At 44.0% G+C, this 21,008-nt stretch overlaps 1 protein-coding gene across 1 annotated transcript in view; it reads left to right on the top strand.

The window, feature by feature from the left end:
- Nucleotides 1-21,008, top strand: part of LOC119970923 (cyclin-K-like) — a 101,280-nt gene that overhangs the window by 41,729 nt on the left and 38,543 nt on the right. Inside the window, exons 22-24 of the mRNA XM_038806033.1 lie at nucleotides 1,312-1,338; nucleotides 1,812-1,838; nucleotides 4,971-4,997. Coding sequence (XP_038661961.1) covers nucleotides 1,312-1,338; nucleotides 1,812-1,838; nucleotides 4,971-4,997 — 81 coding nt within the window. The remainder of the gene's footprint in view (nucleotides 1-1,311; nucleotides 1,339-1,811; nucleotides 1,839-4,970; nucleotides 4,998-21,008) is intronic.

Below are 21,008 nucleotides of genomic sequence, written 5' to 3'. Positions count from 1 at the left end.
GTGAAACGGCATAAGGGAATGTTTCAGGAATTGCTCAATATATCTGTGGAGGGCAGCACGGTGGTGCAGTGGTTAGCATTGCTGCCTATGGCGACGAGGTTCCAGGTTCGATCCCAGCTCTGGGTCACTCTCCATGAGGAGTTTGCACATTCTCCCCCTGTTTGCGTGCGTTTCGCCCCCACATCACAAAGACCTGCAGGGTAGGTGGATTGGCCGCGCTAAATTGCTCTTTAATTGGAAAACATGAATTGGATACTCTAAATTTATAAAATAAAATAAATACATTTTTGGAATAAAAAATATGTCTCTGGGCTGCATAAATTCAACAGCTGCATGAAAAACATTTCCTGGAAGCTAGATAAAAGTTCAGCTTTTTCAGTTGATTGAGCCACTTCAACTGCTTTGTCTCGGGATATTCTGGATTCAGCCAGAAACCCATAAATATTCAAATTATTGATACCACAAATCAAACAGTCAAGTACCATATCTCTCAGAGAGTGACCGAATTTGCAGTATACAGCCATCTGGTGAAGCCTGGTTACAAAAGTCGATACTGTTTCTCTCGGATGCCTAATGGCTGAATGGGATTTATAGCGCTGCATTACAATGGAGGGCAGGGATTATCGGTGTCTTTCACTTGCTGCACCAGTTGGTCAAAGGATTGATTATCCAGACCTTGAGAGATGTTAGGTTTCTCACAAGGTTAAAAGTTTGTGGGCCACAAACTGTGAGTAACGTAACTTTTTACGAGTCTTCTGCCCTGCTTCATTGGCATCAAATAAGTATCAAAGCTTTCGATTTATTTACCCAATTTACAACCCCTTGATAAAATGGCTCGATTTTCTCGAACTGTGCCATACCTATTTGACTCTAATTGATTCTTTAATGTGCTGCAGGCTTCCGAGAGACCAGTCTTCCTCCTCCAAAAGCTGAAAACGTTTTCCTTTGATAACAGATCTGATTGATTCTCATAATCAATGTTGTAGCGTGAGGAAATATGACGAGGTAGAGTTGAATCACAATGGTGATTTATTAACAACTGGTGAACTATATTTATACAGAACAACACAACACTGACACAGGCCTAATCCCACCACTTCTCATCTTATTTGAGGTGGGTCACCTGGTCCATGAAGGATTGCCTCTGAAAGGAGTCACGCTATCACAAGTATTGAAGACTGAGTTTGAACTGTTTCCATTTTATAGCTTTTGTGTGAGAAATTATTTACTTTGTCTATTTTTTAACACGTTTGTGCGCAACAATCTCCATCCCCTTTCATATTGGATCATATTTTTATTCTTCTTTTTCAGTTAAACCTACTCCAGACATTCCACCAGGTAAACAAAATCAAGCTATTTAGAATTTAAATATGTTTCTCCTCCTAACCTTTCTCCCCTTGACCCGATTTCCAATATGTCCGAATTTTGCAGTTTCAGCTGTGACTCAGTTGTATGAATACGTGGACAAAATAAATGACCAATGCCTGAGAATCTAAACAGTGAGAGGTTCTAATAAATGTGTTACGTGATGTTTTTAGATTTGATTCTCTAATTGATCAGACTCAATTTCACGTCAGGCTGGCAGCCATTTGTTATCATTATAGCAGCGAGTGAGCTTCACAAATGTAGACGAATAGCGGATTCAGTCAGTCGAACCTGTTCTACAGTTTCTGTCTCTCAAAATGTTAGACCATTCAAAAAGCAGATGAGATTTGTGGCAAAGATTATTTAGTGTTGTTCCTTTCAGTTGTTTAAACACCGGAAAGTCAACAAATTCCATCCTGCTTATGACTAATTATCTTCTTTTCCAGGAAAACTGACTGACTACTATCCACCAGGTAAAAACAATACACGGTCATCACTGTGTCTTTGGTCTTCTGTTGTCTTGAGTCAGGCTCCAGTTTCCAATATTCCCAAATTTGAATTTGTCAGCTGGAGCACAATATGCAGATGTTGTACCACTGAGATAAAGTAAGTTCAAATCCTACAGCAGGACAGACAAACCAAATAAGTGAAAAAAACTGGACAAATCATCCGGCATTCACTTCGGCAATTAACACAAGATAACCACACCCAGGCCATTCGTTGTTGCAGAGTTTGTCTCATTCCCATCTTGGAATTCTGCCAAAATCGAGAGAGCTGTCCCAAAGATATGTTAAAACACAGGCTAACATAGCCACACTCACAGAATCAATATCTTTCAAACAACATGCTGGGACCCTCCATCACCATTTCCCAGTATGTCTTGTCTCACTGTCACTGTGTCCAAACAGAAATGGCAGCACAGTGGTGTAACGGCACAAGGGCATGTTTCAGGAATTGATTTTCTTCAGCTAATCTCATCCCCTGAAGCTTAGTCTGTGTCCTATTACCAACTACAACAAAGGGCAACTGCGCAGATGACACTGGATTTGATGCCGTACCTGTCATTCTCATGGTTTCAAAGGTTGTTAAAGTGGCCATTGTCTGACTGAGCCTGATTGGTTGCAGCCCTCCCTGTAGTTACTTATATGTCTGTTTCATTACCATGGTGGAAGTAGCACATAATAAGGAAATTTTGGTGAGCGGGGGGGTCTTGCTTAACTTCACAATGCTTGGGCGGGATTCTCCACCAGCGGGATGGTCCATTTTGCCAGCAACCCGGGGGTTGAGGACAGCGTGGAGCTACCCCATGATGGGAAATTCCATCAACCGGCTGGTAAAACGGAGCATCCCGCCGGCGGGCTGAGGCAGAAACGTGGCGCGGTGGGGCTGCTCATGCCGCCGCTTAACTCCATGGGGTTGAACTATAAACTTTGGACTTTCTTCCAGGCTGAATAATCACTTGGCCACCAATGATTTTTTTGAGAGCTCAGAGCAGTCTGTCTTTCCCTTGAGGATTGCCTCCCACACACAGGCCTCTAGACCCTCTGACTGACGGTTACTCTTCCTTTTCTCAGGCTCTGCTATACCCTCACTGCGGGTACTTCGAGTAGCAGCAATTTCCCACCTTAACTTGCAACATAAAAGTACTTTGTTCAGCTGTTTTAGTTGCTTGCGCCAATTCAACTGCTTTGTCTCAGAATATTCCTGCTTCTGCCAGCAACTCCTAAATATTCAAATTATTGATACCACAAACCAAAGAGTCAACTAACATATCACTCAAAGAGGGACTGAATTAGCAGTATACAGCCATCTGGTGAAGCCTGGTTCCAAAGTGGATACTGTTTCTCTCGGGTGCCTAATGGCTGAATGGGATTTATAGCGCTGCATTATAATGGAGGGCCGGGGATTATCGTGGTCTTTCACTTGTTGCACCAGTTGGTCAAAGGATTTATTATCCAGAACCTCGAGAGATATGGGGCGGAATTCTCCCGTACTCTTCGAGGTGGGGGGTCCCAGCGGGATGGAGTGGCGTGAACAGCTCCAGTGTCGGCCCGCCCCAAAGGTGCGGAATCTTCCGCACCTTCAGGGGCTACGCCGGTGCCGGAATGGTTTACGCCTTGCCGGCTGGCATGGAAGGCCTTTGGTGCCGCGCCAGCCGGGGCCGAAGGGACTCCGCCGACCGACGCGGGTCTGCGCATGCTCGGGGGCATCAGCGTGCTAACGTCATCCCCGCACATGCGCATCGCGGAGGCTGACATGGCCGACGCGTAGGAAAATAGTGCCTCCACAGAACAGGCCCGCCTGCGGAACGGTGGTCCCCGATCGTGGGCCAGGCCACTGTGGGGGCAGCCCCTGGGGCCAGATCGTCCCGCGCCCCCCCCCCCCCCAGGACTCCGGAGCCCGCCCGCGCCGCCAGGTCCCGCTGGTAAGGGTCCTAGTCCAATTTACGCCGGGGGTCTGGCAAAGAACTGGCGGGACTTCAGCCCATCGCAGATCAGAGAATTTGCCGGGGGAAACACTGCAAGCAGCTGCCGACCGGCACGGCGCGATTCCGCCCCCGCCGAATCTTCGGTGCCGGAGAATTCAGCAGCCGGCGACGGTGGGATTCATGCCGCCCCCGGCAATTGTCCGACATGGAGAGGGGGTCGGAGAATCCCGCCCGTGAGGTTTTTTACAAGGTTAAAAGTTTGTTGTCTTCAAACAGTGAGTAATATAACTTTTTGCAAATCTTCTGCCCTGCTTTTGTTGGCAGCAAAAACGTATCAAAGCTTTCAATGTATTGACCCAACCCGGATAAAATGGACTGAATTTCCCAAACTGTGCCATAGCTTTTCGACTCTGGCCACTCTTCCTTCCTCCAAAAGTTGAAAACATTTTCCTTTTGTAATAAATCTGATTTATTCTCGTAACCAATGGTGCAGCGTGAGGAAATACGACGAGGTAGAGTTGAATCACAATGGTGATTTATTAACAACTAGTGAACTATATTTATACAGAACAACACAACACTGACACATGTCGGCAGCACGGTAGCAATGTGGATAGCACAATCGCTTCACAGCTCCAGGGTCCCAGGTTCGATTCCGGCTTGGGTCACTGTCTGTGCGGAGTCTGCACATCCTCCCCGTGTGTGCGTGGGTTTCCTCCGGGTGCTCCGGTTTCCTCCCACAGTCCAAAGATGTGCAAGTTAGGTGGATTGGACATGATAAATTGCCTTTAGTGTCCAAAATTGCTCTTAGTGTTGGGTGGGGTTACTGGGTTATGGGGATAGGGTGGAGATGTTAACCTTGGGTAGGGTGCTCTTTCCAGGAGCCGGTACAGACTCGATGGGCCGAATGGCCTCCTTCTGCACTGTAAATTCTATGATCTATGTCTAGTCCCACCACCTCTGAGCTTATTCGAGGTGGGTCACCTGGTCCATGAAGAATCGTCTCTGAAAGGAGTCACGCTATCACAAGTATTGAAGACTGAGTTTTAACTGTTTCCACTCTATAGCTTTTGTGCAAGAAATTATTTACTCTGTCCCCGCTGTTCTTTAAACAATTTGTGTGCAACAATCTCCGTCTCCTTTCATATTTGATCATATTTGTATTCTTCTTTTTCAGCTAAACCTACTCAGTACATTCCACCAGGTAAACAAAATCAAGCTATTTAGAGTTTAAACATGTATCACCTCCTAACCTTTCTCCTCTTGTCTTGATTTCCAATATGTCCGAATTTTACAGTTTCAGCTGTGACTCAGTTGCAAGAATACATAGACAAAATAATTAACCAATGCATCAGAATCAAAACAGTGAGAGGTTCTAATAAATGTGTTGCATGGAGTTTTTAGGTTTGATTATCTTATTTGATCATGTTTTGGGCAGGGTTTGAAAAAGTACATCATGGAGTTTACCTGCCCTACAACCTTTAATAGATTTCTGGTTATGAGGAGCAGAGATCTTAAGTATTTTTAAACAAAACAATGTTTATTCTGTGAATTCAGTTTATATTTTATAAACACACAGCCAAACACCATTCTTAACAAAGCAGTAGGTATAAATTATTTACACAAGACAGTTATTACTTTTAAATTATCAAGTGATCTGGACACCTTTTAACATACAGAGAGAGAGGCAAAATGAACCTTCCTTGTCTGCATTCAGCTTTCAACTGCCTAAAACAAAAGTAAAACACAAGGCTACAAACAGCTTCCAGCTCAAAATGAAAGTAAAAGCCACAGACACAACCCAGCTCCACCCACACAATGACATCACTGCTGCTATTTGATAAACACCCGTTTCTTAAAAGTACACTCCTATGACACCTCCCACCCGAGAAAATAAATAAACCATCAACTTCAAGATGGTTTCATTTTTCACCTTTTCACTTTCCTTTAAGAGATATTGACAGTAAATATACTTTTTTAACAAAACAAAACATGCAAGCATTTATAATACCAAAGTCCATTTTAGTTCTTCTTCCTCCATCAAACTAGCTTCTCTTCATCACATTCGTAACAAAGCATCGGCTACCACGTTTTCTCGTCCTGCCACATATATTATTTTTAAATGAAATGGCTGTAACAATAAACTCCCTTGAAACAACCTGGCATTGTTATTCCGAAATCGCTCCAAAAATATCAATGGATTATGATCAATATATATAATTGTTTCAGACAAATTGCTGGTCACATAACTGTAAAAATGTTGCAAAGTCCCAAGCTCAAAGTCTCCTTCTCAATCATTGAATACTTCATCTGGTACTTATTCAATTTCTTTGAAAAATAACCAATAAGCCGCTGTATTCCTTCGTCGTCGTCTTGTAAGAGCACCGCACCCACGCCCCCATAATTCCATTTCAACAGCCACTTTGAATAGTTTTGTGTAATTTGGGATGGCCAACTCAGGAGCAATGGTTAAGACTGCTTTCAGGCAGTTAAATGCCTGTTGACACTCCGTGGCCCACTGAAATTTTCTACGCTTCTTTAGTGGATCCATCAGTGGAGCGACCAACTGCTAAAATTCCGTACAAATTTCAGGTAGAATTCACTCATGCCAAGAAATTGGGTTATTTCCCTTTGTGTCAGGGGTATTGAAAACTCCCCAATAACATTTTTATCTCATCCCGTGGGAACATTCGACCCTGTCCGATTGTATAGCCAAGGGACGGAATAACTTGGGAATAACTTGGACTTTCCAAATTCACTTTTGGCTAGGTTTGCCACCAAACCCCCCTCCTGAAGTCGATCAAATAACTCCATAGATGCTTCAAATGTTCTTTCCATGTCTGCCTAAAAATTACCAGATTGTCGATGTATACCGCACAATTGGGTAATTCTGAAACAACTTTGTGAGTTAACCGTTGAAATGTAGCTGGGTTGTTTTTCATGCCAAATGGCATAACTTTGAATTGGTATCTCCCAACTGGAGTCACAAAAGCTGAAATCTCCTTCACCCTTTCGGATAAAGGTACCTGCCAGTAACCTTTAAGTAACCTGGGGGAAGGGCAATTATGATGCCATTAGACATGACTTAGGATGTGTTGGTTGGAGAAGTAGGCTGCAAGGGTTGGGCACACTGGATATGTGGAGCTTGTTCAAGGAACAGCTATTGCATGTTCTTGATAAGTACGTACCAGTCAGGCAGGGAGGAAGGAGTCGAGCGAGGGAACCGTGGTTTACCAAAGAAGTGGAATCTCTTGTTAAGAGGAAGAAGGAGGCCTATGTGAAGATGAGGCGTGAAGTTTCAGTTGGGGCGCTTGATAGAACATAGAACATAGAACATAGAACACTACAGCGCAGTACGGGCCCTTCGGCCCTCGATGTTGCGCCGACCTGTGAAACCATCTGAAGCCTATCTGACCTACACTATTCCATTTTCATCCATATGTCTATCCAGTGACCACTTAAATACCCTTAAAGTTGGCGAGTCTACTACTATTGCAGGCAGGGCGTTCCACACCCCTACTACTCTCTGAGTAAAGAAACTGCCTCTGACATCTGTCCTATATCTCTCACCCCTCAATTTAAAGCTATGTCCCCTCGTGTTGGTCATCACCATCCGAGGAAAAAGACTCTCACTGTCCACCCTATCTAACCCTCTGACTATCTTATATGTCTCTATTAAGTCACCTCTCAGCCTTCTCCTCTCTAACGAAAACAACCTCAATTCCCTGAGCCTTTCCTCGTAAGACCTTCCCTCCATACCAGGCAACATCCTAGTAAATCTCCTCTGAACCCTTTCCAAAGCTTCCACATCCTTCCTATAATGTGGTGACCAGAACTGCACGCAGTACTCCAGGTGTGGCCGCACCAGAGTTATGTACAGCTGCAGCATGACCTTGTGGTTCCGAAACTCAATCCCCCTGCTTATAAAGGCTAGCACACCATATGCCTTCTTAACAGCCCTATTAACCTGGGTGGCAACTTTCAGGGATTTATGTACCTGGATGCCGAGATCTCTCTGTTCATCTACACTACCAAGAATCTTGCCATTAGCCCAGTACTCTGCATTCCTGTTACTCCTTCCAAAGTGAACCACCTCACACTTTTCCGCATTAAACTCCATCTGCCACCTCTCAGCCCAGCTCTGCAGCTTATCTATGTCCCTCTGTATCCTATAACATCCTTCAGCACTATCCACAACTCCACCGACCTTCGTGTCATCTGCAAATTTACTAACCCATCCTTCTACACCCTCTTCCAGGTCATTTATAAAAATTACAAACAGCAGTGGCCCCAAAACAGATCCTTGCGGTACACCACTAGTAACTGAACTCCAGGATGAACATTTGCCATCAACCACCACCCTCTGTCTTCTTTCAGCTAGCCAATTACTGATCCAAACCGCTAAATCACCTTCAATTCCATACTTCCTTATTTTCTGCATTAGCCTACCGTGGGGAACCTTATCAAACGCCTTACTGAAATCCATATACACCACATCAACAGCTTTACCCTGATCCACCTGTTTGGTCACCTTCTCAAAAAACTCAATAAGGTTTGTGAGACATGACCTACCCTTCACAAAACCGTGTTGAGTATCGCTAATCAACTTGTTCTTTTCAAGATGATTATAAACCCTATCTCTTATAACCTTTTCCAACATTTTACCCACAACCGAAGTAAGGCTCACATGTCTATAATTACCAGGGTTGTCTCTACTCCCCTTCTTGAACAAGGGGACAACATTTGCTATCCTCCAGTCTTCCGGCACTATTTCTGTCGACAAAGACGACATAAAGATCAAGGACAAAGGCTCAGCAATCTCCTCCCTGGCTTCCCAGAGAATCCTAGGATAAATCCCATCTGGCCCAGGGGACTTGTCTATTTTGACATTTTCTAAAATTGCTAACACCTCCTCCTTGTGAACCTCAATTCCATCTAGCCTGGTCGACTGAACCTGAGTGTTCTCCTCGACAACATTGTCTTTCTCCAGTGTAAACACTGACGAAAAATATCCATTTAATGCTTCCCCTATCTCCTCTGATTCCACACACAACTTTCCACTACTATCCTTGATTGGCCCTAATCTTACTCGAGTCATTCTTTTGTTCCTGATATACCTATAGAAAGCCTTAGGGTTTTCCTTGATCCTATCCGCCAACGACTTTTCGTGTCCTCTCCTCGCTCTTCTTAACTCTCCCTTTAGGTCCTTCCTGGCTAACTTGTAACTCTCAAGTGCCCTAACTGAGCCTTCATGTCTCATCCTAACATAAGCCTTCTTCTTCCTCTTGACAAGTGCTTCAACTTCCTTAGTAAACCACGGCTCCCTTGCTCGACAACTTCCTCCCTGCCTGACAGGTACGTACTTATCAAGGACACGCAGTAGCTGTTCCTTGAAAAAGCTCCACATTTCGATTGTACCCATCCCCTGCAGTTTCCTTCCCCATCCTATACCTCCTAAATCTTGCCGAATAGCATCATAATTGCCTTTCCCCCAGCTATAATTCTTGCCTTGCGGTATATACCTATCCCTGCCCATTGCTAAAGTAATCATAACCGAGTTGTGATCACTATCACCAAAGTGCTCACCTACATCTAAATCTAACACCTGGCCGGGTTCATTACCCAGTACCAAATCCAATGTGGCCTCGTCCCTTGTTGGCCTGTCTACATACTGTGTCAGAAAACCCTCCTGCACACACTGCACAAAAACTGACCCATCTATAGTACTCGAACTATAGTATTTCCTGTCAATATTTGGAAAGTTAAAGTCCCCCATAACAACTACCCTGTTACTCTCGCTCCTGTCAAGAATCATCTTTGCAATCCTTTCCTCTACATCTCTGGGACTATTCGGAGGTCTATAGACAACTCCCAACAGGGTGACCTCTCCTCTACTGTTCCTAACCTCGGCCCATACTGCCTCAGTAGACGAGTCCTCAAGCGTCCTTTCTACCGCCGTAATACTTTCCTTGATTAACAATGCCACACCCCCCCCTCTTTTACCATCTTCTCTGTTCTTACAGAAACATCTAAATCCTGGAACCTGCAACAACCATTCCTGTCCCTGCTCTACCCATGTCTCCGAAATCGCCACAACATCGAGATCCCAGGTACCAACCCATGCTGCAAGCTCACCCACCTTATTCCGGATGCTCCTGGCGTTGAAGTAGACACACTTCAAACCAGCGTCCTGCTTGCCGGTGCCCTCTTTTGAACTTTTAACCCTATCCCTGACCTCACTACTCTCAACATCCTGTACACTGGGTCTACAATTTAGGTTCCCATCCCCCTGCTGAATTAGTTTAAACCCCCCCGAAGAGCACTAGCAAATCTCCCTCCCAGGATATTGGTACCCCTCTGGTTCAGGTGAAGACCATCCTGTTTGTAGAGGTCCCACCTACCCCAGAATGAGCCCCAATTATCCAGGAAACCAAAACCCTCCCTCCTGCACCATCCCTGTAGCCACGTGTTCAACTCCTCTCTCTCCTTATTTCTTACTTCGCTAGCACGTGGCACGGGTAACAACCCAGAGATAACAACTCTGTTTGTTCTAGCTCTCAGCTTCCACCCTAGCTCCCTGAATTTCTGTCTCAAATCCCCATCTCTCTTCCTACCTATGTCGTTGGTACCTATGTGGACCACGACTTGGGGCTGCTCCCCCTCCCCCTTAAGGATCCCAAAAACACGATCAGAGACATCACGAACCCTGGCACCTGGGAGGCAACACACCAACCGTGAGTCTCTTTCATTCCCACAGAACCTCCTGTCTGTTCCTCTAACTATGGAGTCCCCAATGACAAGTGCTCTGTTCCTCTTCTCCCTTCCCTTCTGAGCAACAGGGACAGACTCTGTGCCAGAGACCTGCGCCCTATTGCTTACCCCTGGTAAGTCGTCCCCCGCAACAGTATCCAAACGGTATACTTGTTATAGAGGGGAACGACCACAGGGGATCCCTGCACTGCCTGCCGGTTCCCTCTGCCTCCCCTGACGGTAACCCATCTACTTTCTTCTTTTACCTGAGGTGTGACTACCTCCCTATAACTCCTCTCAATAACCTCCTCCGCCTCCCGAATGATCCGAAGGTCATCCAGCTCCAGCTCCAGGTCCCTAATGCGGCTCTCGAGGAGCTGGGGTTGGGTGCACTTCCCGCAGATGTAGTCAGAAGGGACACGAGAGGTGACCCTTTCCTCCCACATTCTGCAGGAGGAACATTCAACTGCCCTAGCCTCCATTCCCACTGAACTAACTTCCCAACTACTGAAAAATAAAAAAATAAAAAACTTGTTAGTTTAGCAATCCAACGGACAGAGCTTTTTTTTTTGGTTAGAGGAGGAGGATGGGTGGGAGACACTACGTAAGTAGTGTTTCGGGTAAAGCTGTCACTCGAGAACAGCCCCTTCACAAACCACCTTCAGCTTACGCTGACCGCACTGCACGTATGCAAATCTCCCCGGAACAGCCAATCAGAAGCTCTGCTCTGCTGCCCTCTGCTGGATGCTCACCTTCCGTCGAACTCCTCGGGTCCCTGATGCAGGTGCACCTTCAACTTACGCTGACCGCACTGCACGTATGCAAATCTCCCCGGAACAGCCAATCAGAAGCTCTGCTCTGCTGCCCTCTGCTGGAGTTATTGATAGTTACAAGGAAGCGAGGAAGGATCTAAAGAGAGAGCTGAGACGAGCAAGGAGGGGACATGAGAAGTCTTTGGCAGGTAGGATCAAGGAAAACCCAAAAGCTTTCTATAGGTATGTCAGGAATAAAAGAATGACTAGGGTAAGCGTAGGGCCAGTCAAGGACAGTGGTGGGAAGTTGTGTGTGGAGGCTGAGGAGATAAGCGAGATACTAAATGAATACTTTTCATCAGTATTCACTCAAGAAAAAGATAATATTATGGAGGAGAATGCTGAGACCCAGGCTATTAGAATAGATGGCATTGAGGTGCGGAGGGAAGAAGTGTTGGCAATTCTGGACAAGGTGAAAATAGATAAGTCCCCGGGGCCGGATGGGATTTATCCTAGGATTCTCTGGGAAGCCAGGGAAGAGATTGCTGGGCCTTTGGCTTTGATTTTTAGGTCATCATTGGCTACAGGAATAGTGCCAGAGGACTGGAGGATAGCAAATGTGGTCCCTTTGTTCAAGAAGGGGAGTAGAGATAACTCCGGTAACTATAGGCCGGTGAGCCTAACGTCTGTGGTGGGTAAGGTCTTGGAGAGGATTATAAAAGATACGATTTATAATCATCTAGATAGGAATAATATGATTAGGGATAGTCAGCATGGTTTTGTGAAGGGTAGGTCATGCCTCACAAACCTTATCGAGTTCTTTGAGAAGGTGACTGAACAGGTAGACGAGGGTAGAGCAGTTGATGTGGTGTATATGGATTTCAGTAAAGCGTTTGATAAGGTTCCCCACGATCGTCTATTGCAGAAAATATGGAGGCTGGGGATTGAGGGTGATTTAGAGATGTGGATCAGAAATTGGCTAGTTGAAAGAAGACAGAGAGTGGTAGTTGATGGGAAATGTTCAGAATGGAGTTCAGTTACGAGTGGCGTACCACAAGGATCTGTTCTGGGGCCGTTGCTGTTTGTCATTTTTATAAATGACCTAGAGGAGGGCGCAGAAGTATGGGTGAGTAAATTTGCAGACGACACTAAAGTCGGTGGAGTTGTAGACAGTGCGGAAGGATGTTGCAGGTTACAGAGGGACATAGATAAGCTACAGAGCTGGGCTGAGAGGTGGCAAATGGAGTTTAATGTGGAGAAGTGTGAGGTGATTCACTTTGGAAAGAATAACAGGAATGCGGAATATTTGGCTAATGGTAAAATTCTTGGTAGTGTGGATGAGCAGAGGGATCTCGGTGTCCATGTACATAGATCCCTGAAAGTTGCCACCCAGGTTGATAGGGTTGTGAAGAAGGCCTATGGTGTGTTGGCCTTTATTGGTAGAGGGATTGAGTTCCGGAGCCATGAGGTCATGTTGCAGTTGTACAAAACTCTAGTACGGCCGCATTTGGAGTATTGCGTACAGTTCTGGTCGCCTCATTATAGGAAGGACGTGGAAGCTTTGGAACGGGTGCAGAGGAGATTTACCAGGATGTTGCCTGGTATGGAGGGAAAATCTTATGAGGAAAGGCTGATGGACTTGAGGTTGTTTTCGTTAGAGAGAAGAAGGTTAAGAGGTGACTTAATAGAGGCGTACAAAATGATCAGAGGGTTAGATAGGGTGGACAGCGAGAGCCTTCTCCCGCGGATGGGGGTGGCTAGCACGAGGGGACATAGCCTTAAATTGAGGGGTAATAGATATAGGACAGAGGTCAGAGGTGGGTTTTTTATGCAAAGAGTGGTGAGGCCGTGGAATGCCCTACCTGCAACAGTAGTGAACTCGCCAACATTGAGGGCATTTAAAAGTTTATTGGATAAGCATATGGATGATAAGGGCATAGTGTAGGTTAGATGGCCTTTAGTTTTTTTTTCCATGTCGGTGCAACATCGAGGGCCGAAGGGCCTGTACTGCGCTGTATCGTTCTATGTTCTATGTTCTATGTTCTAAGTAAATCCAGTTTGGAAATGAAAGCTGATTGTCCCACCTTCTCAATGCAATCCTCCAAGTGTGGGGATAGGATAAGAATCTGATCTTTTAACTGCATTTACCTTTCTATAGTCCACACACAACCATTGGGTACTATCCAGTTTCGGTACCATCACTATGGGTGAGCTTCATTGGCTGCAACCAACTTCAATTATGCCATTTTTAATCATACTTTCAATCGCTTTGTTAACCTGTGCAAATTTTAAGTCGAAATGGATGTTTAATTGGAACAGCATTTCCGACATCTACATCATGTGTAGCCATTTTAGTACTTCACAACTTCTCTCCACAAACTTGCCCATGTGATATCAATAACTCTTTCAGGTCAGTTTGTTTTTCTTCTGGAAGGTAACTCAACGATGTATCCAAATTTTTAGAACATCCTCGTTTTCCAATTTAATTTAAGGGATGTCAAATTCAGAGTCATCTGGATTTGGTTCTTCACTTTGAGCTAGAATAATTAAAACCTCCTCCTCTTGCTCTCCTTCCCTTTCAAAGTACCTTTTAAGCATATTCACATGACACACTCGGTGACGTTTCCTTCTATCCGGCGTTCTTACCACATTATTCACCTCACTTAATTTCCTTTCAACCTAATAAGGTCCACAAAACCTTGCTTTTAAAGGGTCACCTGCCACTGGTAACAATACTAAAACTTTATCTCCACTGGCAAAACGGCAAACTTTTGCTTTCTTGTCCGCGACCCGTTTCATCACATGTTGTGCAACTTTTAAATGTTGTCTAGCCAATTCACCTGCTCTATTTAATTGTTCCCTAAAATTTGACACATAATCCAATAATGTAAGTTCTGACTGCTTACTCACCAATTTTTCTGTCATCAATTTAAGTGGTCCTCTTACCTAATGACCAAAAATGAGTTCAAAAGGACTGAATTTGGTTGACTCATTAGGTGCATCCCTAATTGGAAACAGTACGAACGGCATTCCTTCATCCCAATCCTCTGGATAATCTTGACAATAGGCCCTCAACTTTGTCTTTAATCTCTGATGCCACCTTTCTAACGCTCCCTGCGATTCTGGATGGTACGCAGTTGATTCAAATTGTCTTATTCCTAAGCTATCGATAACTTCTTTGTATAACCTTGAGGAAAAATTTGATCCTTGATCCGTTTGTAGTTCTGTAGGTAGTCCATATCTAGTAAAGAATTCAAGTAACTCCTCCACAATCTTTTTAGCTGTAATATTGTGTACTGGAACGGCCTCTGGAAACCTCGTAGACACATCCATTATAGTCAAAAGATATTGATTCCCACTTTTCGTTTGGGACACAATGAATTACGACTCTTGTAAAGGGTTCCTCAAATGCTGGAATGGGTATTAAGGGTGCTGGCTCACCAGCTGAGAATGCCGGCAGCCATGATGGAAATAGCTCAGGTTAAAAACAGATGCGGTAGGCTAGTCGCTGCACCAGAAGAGATCAACAAAGCCTTCACAACCTTATACTGGAGGCTGTACAACTCTGACTCCCCGGAGTGGTCTTGGAGATGAAACAGTTCCTCGATGGACTGGATATGCCAGTCATGGGGGAAGATAAGAGACTGGGCCTGGAAGCAGGGTTAGAACTGGGGAAGTCATGGAAAGCATCAACTCAATGCAGGCGGGGAAGTCGTTGGAGCCAGATGGATTCCCGGAGGACTTCTACAAACCATTTGTGCCAGCATTGGCCCTGAATATGCGGGATAGGTATGCAGACTCGCTATTAAGGGGCATCCTGCCACCACCACTGCCACAAGACTCAAAATCGCTGAAACCCAAAAAGGACAGACGCAACTGAGTGCGGGTCTAGAGGCCATCTCACCATTAACATAGAAGCAAAGATCCTGCCGAAAGCCTTGGTAATGCAACAGGAGAGCTGTGTGTCAGAGGTAATCATGGAGGACAAGATGGGCTTTGTCAAGGGCAGGCAGCTAACATCGATCATCAGTATAATGATAATAACCCCATCCGGGCAGAGAACACCAGAAGTGATCATCTCCTTGGACACAGAAAAGACCTTCGACAGAATTGAATGAAAGTACCTCACAGAGGTACTGGAATGGTTCCATCTGAACCAGGTTCACCTCTGGATGAAAGAACTGTACAGTACTTCCATGGAGAGCATACGGCCAAACACCACCAGCTCTAAATACTCCTGGATGCACAGAGGCATGAGGCGGGGATGCCCGCTTTCCCTGCTGCTCTTTACTCTGGCAATTGAGCTACTGACAATCTCCCTCAGAAAGGCGAAGGGATTGCGCAGCATCCAAAGGGGGGACAGAGAGCAAAGAGTTTTAATCTACGTAGATGACCTGCTTCACTACATCTCAAAGCCCCAGACTAGCACGGAAGGGATAATGAAACTCCAAAACGGCACCTTTTCAGGTAACCCAACTTAAACTCAGCAAGAGTGGGATCTTCCCTGTGAAATCGCAGGGGGAAATGACAAAGCTGGAGGGACAAATTCCCTTAACTGGGGATCCAAGTAGCCCACCATTGGACACGGATCCACAAATGGAATCTGATGAGTCTGGTGGAGAAAGTCAAAAGGGACCTGCAGACCTGGGACTCACCTCCACTCCTCTTCTCAGGGACGATATAGACGGTCAAAATGAACGTGCTACCCAGGTTTCTCTTCCTGTTCAGATCCCTCTCAATCTACATCTCCAAAGACTTTTTCATTTCAGTTGACAAACCAATCATGGTGTTTTTGCGAGTGGGTTGGAGGGTAGGTGAGGAGGAGCCCGAGGATCCAAAAGAAGGTTCTACAAAGGAAAAGACATTTGGGGGGGGGGGGGCGGGCGCCTCCCGAACTTACAGTTCTACCACTGGGCAGCCACCTCAGAAAGAGTAGGGTGATGGCTGAAGGAATCAGGAGCAGATTGGGTGAAGGTAGAGGAGAATTCCTGCAGAGGGATGTCCCTCTGAGCCCTAGCCACAGCCGCTCTCCCATTCGTCCCGTACAAATACTTGAGGCACCCAGTGGTAAGAGTCATGCTCCGGATGAGGTACAAAATGAGGGAACACTCCGGCCTAATTGAAATGTCCACCAAGGAAACAGCCACAGGTTCACTCCTGCAATAATGGACTCCACCTTCAAATGGTGGAAAGAGGACGAGGGAACTCTGCCTGTTAGGAACAGGTGCCCGGACAATAGAGTAGCGAGCCTCGGGGAACTCACAGAGAGGTTCCAGTTGCCAAGAGGATTGTGACATATGTATGGTGGCTAAAGGGGGAGTCATGGCCACCGCGGGAGAGAAGACACTTGTTTGTAAATATATGTGTTGTTTCTGTTTGTCTTTTTTAATTTCCGTTCTCTGCGATCTTGTAATGTGCACCTTATGAATTGTTGAAAAAAGATATGAAAATCCAGTAAAAACATTTTCTTTTTAAATGAGGCAGGACTTGAAGAATTTAGATTGGGGGTGACTATTTGAGGGGTAAATCAACATCTGACATGTGGGAGTCTTTCAAATGTCAGGTGATTAGAATTCAGGATCGGCATGTTTCTGTGAGGATGATGTATAAGTATGGCAAGTTTTGGGAACCTTGGATAACATGGGATATTGTGAGCCTAATCCGAAAGAAAAAGGAAGCTTTCATAAGGTCTAGAAGACTGAGAACAGACAAAGCCCTTGAAGAATATAAATAAAGTAGGAAGGAACTTAAGCAAGGAATCAGGAAGGCTAAAAGAAGTTATGAAAAGTTGTTGGCAAACAAGATTATGGAGAATCCCAAGGCATTTTATACTTATATAAAGAAAAACGTATCCGGGAAACGAGTTGCCCCACTTGTCATGGGAATATCACTTTAAAAAATGCTTATCTGCTCAAGTGGCTGCAGTGATGTCAGAGTGTGGGTGGAGCTGAGCTCTGGCTCTGCTTTTTAGTTTCCCTTTGAGGAAAAGCTTGGCGGTGTCTGTGTTTTTTGGTTTTGTTTCAGTGTTGGAGAGGAAGCCAGCCAAAGAAGGTGTAATTTTGATCTCTCTGCTATCTAAAGACTATCTCTAGATCATTTGGTGAATTCAGAGTGATAACTGCTCTCAGTAGAGAATTTAAACCTGATGTGCTTCTGTAAAAAGGTTTTTGTCTTATGGATGTTAAAAGGAAAGATTAAGGATTACTTAGAGTGTTGTATCCTTTGGGGTTGTATTTGAATTGATGGGTGCTAAGATATTCACCGTATGTTTTAAGAAGGTTAACTGAGTTCATAGAATAAACATTGTTTTGCTTTAAAAATTACTTTTAAATTTCTGCTGCTCCTCACCTGTTGAGTGGGCCATGTGCTCCCCAGACCACAATATAGTAAAAGTTATGGCTCAGGTGAACTCCGTGACACACTTTGGGGTTCCCTAAACACTGGCCCATAATAAGTTGGGGGCTTGAGGGGGGTAAACATCTATCTATTGGATTGGCTTAGTGAACTTAAAGACAGTGAGGGTGAGCATATTGTGGTTGCTTTCAGGGGTGGTATTTCAGTTTAAGTAGGGAGTGTGTTGTGGACAATGGCTCTTTCAGAGGCTCTGAAGTTTTTGGGGTGGAGACCGTTTCACGCAATACCTTACAGACAGAGATTTTAAAAATAGGCTTTTAGAGTTGGCCAAAAACATTGCAGTTAACATTACCTGACAAAATTCAAAAAGATGAGGTCATTATGGCAGTGGCTAAGCATTTAAAATTGCCTGAGATACAGTTTGACTCATTGGAAATGGCAAAAATTCAGTTACAAATTAAACAAATGGAACATGAGAAAGAATATTTCTCTATTCAAAGCAGCTTGAATACGAAAGAGAGAGTTAGAAAAAAGAAAGAGATAGAGAGGAAAAAGAAAAAAGAGAGAGAAGAAAGGAAAACGGAAAGAATAGCCCTAGTAGAACAACAAAAAGAAAGAGAAAAGGAGATACAGGTCAGAGAAAAAGATAAAGAAAGAGAGTTTGAACTTCAGAAAATGGCCATGAAACGTGACAGTCAGTTAAAATTGGCAGACGTAATGGAAAACGTACAGTGGAGGATAGTGATGAGGAGAGTGAGAAAGAACATCATAATCAAAGGCTTGGTGGGGATCTACTTAAATATGTCCACACAGTGCCAAGTTTTGATGAGAAGTAGGTAGAAGCCTTTTTCATTTCATTTGAGAAGGTAGCTAAACAAATGAAATAGCCACAGGACATGTGGGTATTACTGATTCAAACAAAGATGGTAGGTAGGGCTAGTGAAGTGTTTGCACCACTACCGGAGCAGTTACCTGGGGCATACGAGGAGATGAAAAAATCATATTAGGTGCATATGAACTCATGCCTGAAGCTTACCGACAAAGGTTTAGAAATTTAAGGAAAGAATTTGGTCAAACATACATGGAGTTTGAAAGGATCAAACAGAGTAATTTTGATAGGTGGATAAGGGCTTTGAAAATAGACCAAAAACGTATGAAGCTCTCAGAGAAATTATACTTTTGAAGGAGTTTAAAAATTCAATTCCTGATGTGGTGAGAACTCATGTGGAAGAGCAAAGGGTTAAAATGGCTAGATTAGCAACAGAAATGGCAGATGATTAGGAATTAGTTCATAAATCAAAGCTTGGTTTCTGACATCAGTTTTAGCCTGTGAGGGATAGAAACTGGAGACATGAGAAATAATCAAGTGGAAGAGGCAAAGGTGATCTGATGGGAGATAATAAGGACAGTGTACCTCAGATTACAAAGGAAATGCAGGAGGGTGGAAGAGACATGAAAAGTTTAAAATGTTTTCACTATAATAAACTAGGCCATGTAAAGTCACAGTTTTGGTCATTGAAGAAAAGCATTGGGAAGGCTGATGTGGTAAAACAGGATAAGACAGTGGGGTTTGTTAAGGTGTTAAAGGAAAGCCTAAGTGAAGCGAAGGAGGTGCAAAAGATTGTACAGCCTGATCAAGAGGTGATTGATTAGTAGGTGCCAGATATATTTAAAGAATTTATTTGTGTGGGTAAAGTTTACTCATGTGTATCGGGAGGAGCAGGTAAAGAAGTCACAATTTTAAGAGATACAGGAGCTAGTCATTCTTTAATGGTAAGAGATGAGGAGTTATGTAGTTTGGGAAGAATGTTGTCAGAAAAGGTGGTAATATGTGGAATTCAGGGTGCGAGGAGTCATGTACCATTATATAAGGAAAGGTTGGAAAGTCCAGTGAAGAGTGGTGAAGTGGTAGTAGGAGTAATAGAGAAATTATCTTGTCCAGGAATACAGTTTATCTTGGGTAATGATATAGCTGGATTGCAGGTGGGAGTGATGCCGACTGTGGTTGATAAGCTAGTGGAAAATCTGAAGTGTTGAAGGACGAGTATCCTGGGATTTTTTCGGATTATGTAGTAACAAGTTGGCAAAGTCACAGGTTAAGACAAGAGAAGAAATCAACGAGTGAAGATAAAGTTGAAGTGCAATTATCAGAAACTACTTTTGATCAGATGGTTGGAAAAGGTGGAGAATGAGGCGGATATTTTTAGTTCAGGAAAATTGGAGGAGTTACAACAGAAAGATGGAGAAATCAACCGGATGTATCAGAAAGCATTCACGGAAGAGGAATCTGATTGTATACCGGAGTATACAATCGGAGTATCTTGATGAGAAAATGGATACCTTTACATCTGCAGGCGGATGAAAAGTGGGCAGACGTTTTTCAAGTGGTATTGCTGGTAGGGTATAGAAAGGAGATGTTGCAAGTGGCACATGAGGTCATTTGGGAGTAAGGGAAACTCAGGCTAAAACACAAAAACATTTTTATTGGCCTGGACCAGATCAAGATGTAGTTAAATTTTGTCAATCATGTCACTCATGTCAGGTAATAGGGAAACCTCAAGCAGTGATAAAATCAGCACCCTTAATACCCAATCCAGCATTTTGAGGAATCTTTTACAAAGGTCCCAATTGATTGCGTAGGACCGCTTCCCAACAGAAAAAGTGGGAATCAATATCTTTTGATTACAATGGATGTGTCTACTGGGTTTATAGAGGCCATTCCAGTACGTAATATTACAACTCAAAAGAGTGTGGAGGAATTACTTCAATTCTTTACTAGATATGGACTACTCACAGAAATACAATTAGATCAAGGATCAAGATTTTACCTCAAGGTTAGTCAAAGAAGTTATGGATAGCTCAGGAATAAAACAATTTAAATCAACTGCGTACCATCCAGAATCGCAGGGAGCGTTAAAAAGGTGGCATCAGACATTAAAGACAAAGTTGAGGGCTTATTGTCAAGATTATCCAGAGGATTGGGATAAAGGAATTCCATTCGTACTGTTTGCAATTAGGGATGCACTTAATGAGTCAACCAAATTCAGTCCTTTTGGACAAATTTTTGGTCATGAGGTAAGAGGACCACTTAAATTGAATAAGGAAAAATTGGTGAGTGAGAAATCAGAACATACATTATTGGATTACGTGTCACATTTTAGGGAACGATTAAATAGAACAGGTGAATTGGCTAGACAATATTTAAAAGTTGCACAACATGTAATGAAACGTGTAGCGGACAAGAAATCCAAAGTTCGTAGTTTTGCCACTGGAGATAAAGTTTTAGTATTGTTACCAGTGGTAGGTGAACCTTTAAAAGCAAGGTTTTGTGGACCTTATCAGATTGAAAGGAAATTAAG

This window comes from Scyliorhinus canicula, chromosome 9 (genome assembly GCF_902713615.1).
Source record: "Scyliorhinus canicula chromosome 9, sScyCan1.1, whole genome shotgun sequence".
Lineage (NCBI taxonomy): Eukaryota > Metazoa > Chordata > Chondrichthyes > Carcharhiniformes > Scyliorhinidae > Scyliorhinus > Scyliorhinus canicula.
This window is presented reverse-complemented; position numbering and strand designations above follow the sequence as displayed.